We start from the raw sequence: 2,710 nt of genomic DNA on the forward strand, positions 1-2,710 counted from the left end.
TTCTGAATTAAACCTCTTAGAGCTTCCTGCCTCCTGTCACCAGACACGTCTCCCTACAGTAACATATTTTGTTTGGCTATGAAAATACTAGTAATAATTTTTTAAAGGCGAAATGACCTTCTGGATCCCTGTACTATGTCGGTTTTATAAGTTGGACACTTCTACTTATATTTTTGTTATCTGCACCCCTGAACCCACAAAAAAGCTATATTTTAAACCTTTTGACCGTTGACTTTGCCTATATGGCATTAAAATGCTGACTAGGATAAGGAGTGATTACACTCACCTGAAGTGCGAGTGGGGTTCAATTTTTGGCCAATTTTATATTAAACTAATTAAAAAAAATTAAAAATAATATTAAAATTCATAGAAAATAAAGAGATTTTTCCATTCACTTTCTCAAACTTATCCTTTGCACAATTTAAATTTCACTTTCATTTTGTTCCTCTTTCACTCCAACCATGCCCTTTGCACACTTCACAGCAATGACCGCCAAGAAATTCCCCCATAACCCTAACCTAATCAACGGAATCGGCAAATTCTTCCATTCCAAAATGTACCACAAAAAGGGCCTTTGGGTTATCAAGAAGAAAAAGGGCGGCAAATTTCCCACCCACCCAAAATCCACCGCCGTCGTTGCTCCGCTCTCAACCACCGCCATCAAACCACCAAAATTCTACCCAGCTGATGACATGGAAAAATCCCTCATCAACAAACACAAACCAAAACCCACAAAATTGAGAGCCAGTATTACACTTGGTACGGATTTGATTATTCTAGCTGGGAGATTTAAGGAAAAAAGAGTTGTGTTCTTGAAACAAATTGTATGTTTTGGATTGTTACTTGTTAGTGGGTTGTTTAAGTTTAATGGGGTTCCATTAAGGAGAGTTAATCAAGCTTATGTTATTGCTACTTCAACGAAAGTGGATGTTAGTGGAGTTAAGATTGACAAGATTCAACGGAAGTTTATGTTATTCCTTGTCATTGTTGTGGTTGATATTGTCGTTGTTGTTCATTGTAAAAAAAAATGTTGTTGCTCCTGAAGAGGGTCTTTGCTGGTTGATATTGTTATTGTTGTTCATTATCAAAAAAAAAAATTATATATCCGTGAAGAGGGTCTTTGATTTGCTGTGGTTGATATTGTTGTTGTTCATTGTAGAAAAGAAAATATTGCTGTTGTTTCCGAAGAGGGTCTTTGCTGATTGATATTGTTGTTGTTGTTGTTCATTCTTAAAAAAAATTATATATTCTTGAAGAGGTCTTTGCTGTGGTTGATATTGTTGTTTGTTGTTCATTGTCAAAAAAAATAAAAAATTCTTGATTTACTTTTTAATTTTTTTTACTTATTTTCTCAATTTAAAATTTTTATTTTGTTTAGGATTAATTTTGTAACTTGTACAAATTGTTGAAGATATTTAAATAAAAATTAAAAATTCATTATGTTTGTGTAATGTGAATTTATAGTTAAAACTTTAAATTTATAATTGAAACTTTAATTTAATTTAAATTTAAATTTTATTGTATCTGTGTATTAGAATTTCTACAATTTATAAAAAGAATATTTAATTAAATTTATTTTAATATTTAATTTCTTGTGTAGCATTTTAAAAATAACATAAAATTTAATATAATACTTAAAAATGACTTGCGACTGATGTGACAGCTGACGTGACAAACGTGTAAGCTGACATGACAGCTGATGTGGCGAGAGTGTGTTACACTCACTAAAAAAATGTTTAAAATGTTGTTTTTTAGTGGGTTCAGGGGTCCAGATGACAAACATGTAAGTAGAAGTGTCCAACTTACAAAACCGACATAGTACAGGGGTTCATCGAACCATTTTGCCTTTTTTAAAGTTAGAATTAGAATCTGAGCGTAAGTTGAAGTTGGTGTTATGTTTGATCATTAATATATAAGTTGGAGTAGTTTCTAAAATTTTGGGAGAGAAATATGAGTGATAAAAGTGAAAATAGGTTTTGTTTGTTTTTCACTTTTTCAAATACAATTTTTACTAAAATAAAATAATTCTTATAATAAAAAACTATTTTTTTTCACTTTATTCACTAAAGTGAAATAATTTAAAAAAAAAGTGAAAAAATTTTCATGGCTAAATGCCTACATAAGTTGCAATCCTTCTCAAATTAATATGACGAAAAATAAGTCCTAAATATTGATCAAAGTTCATGTAATTTGACTCTTGAAAAGTAAAACATAATAAATAAAAATGAATAGAGGAAGTACTTTCTTCAGTTTAATTTATTCGTCTGATTTAATTTAACACAAAACATTAAAAAGTATTTTTTTAAATGTTGTGATATTAAAATGAAGATTGATAGAATGTAGTATAAATATATCTTTTAATTATGATTTTTAAACATATCACGTGAAAGATTAAAATTAGAGATTTCTGAAAAAGAAAAAAAAATTAACGAACTAAAAATATATACTACTAATAAATTAAAACGGAAATGGTATTTCTTATTTATGGAGGCAATTATCAACATTTCCAATTTGAAATAAAATAAAGTGTGATTACCTATCCTAAACTATCTGATTTTTTTAACTTTATAAGGAGAGGTTGAATTTTCAGTAGAGTGATCATTTCAAAATAGCTACTTTATTAGTTGCCTAACTTTGCTTCGATAATTTAGACAAAATCAAACGCCTTCTATTTGAGGTTCCCTAGCGAGATCTTCTCTAGAATTTCGAA

General features: G+C 29.4%; 1 protein-coding gene across 1 annotated transcript; it reads left to right on the forward strand.

The window, feature by feature from the left end:
* Positions 1 to 485: 485 nt before the first annotated feature.
* LOC124894226 (60S ribosomal protein L6-like) lies at positions 486 to 1,017 on the forward strand (the record flags this gene model as incomplete). Its single annotated transcript, XM_047404961.1, has 1 exon — positions 486 to 1,017. A coding segment is annotated over exon 1 (532 nt), but the record flags the coding sequence as incomplete, so codon positions are not given.
* Between the last annotated feature and the right edge of the window lie 1,693 nt (positions 1,018 to 2,710).

The sequence above is a fragment of the Capsicum annuum genome, unplaced genomic scaffold, assembly GCF_002878395.1.
Source record: "Capsicum annuum cultivar UCD-10X-F1 unplaced genomic scaffold, UCD10Xv1.1 ctg71750, whole genome shotgun sequence".
Taxonomy (NCBI): Eukaryota; Viridiplantae; Streptophyta; class Magnoliopsida; order Solanales; family Solanaceae; genus Capsicum; species Capsicum annuum.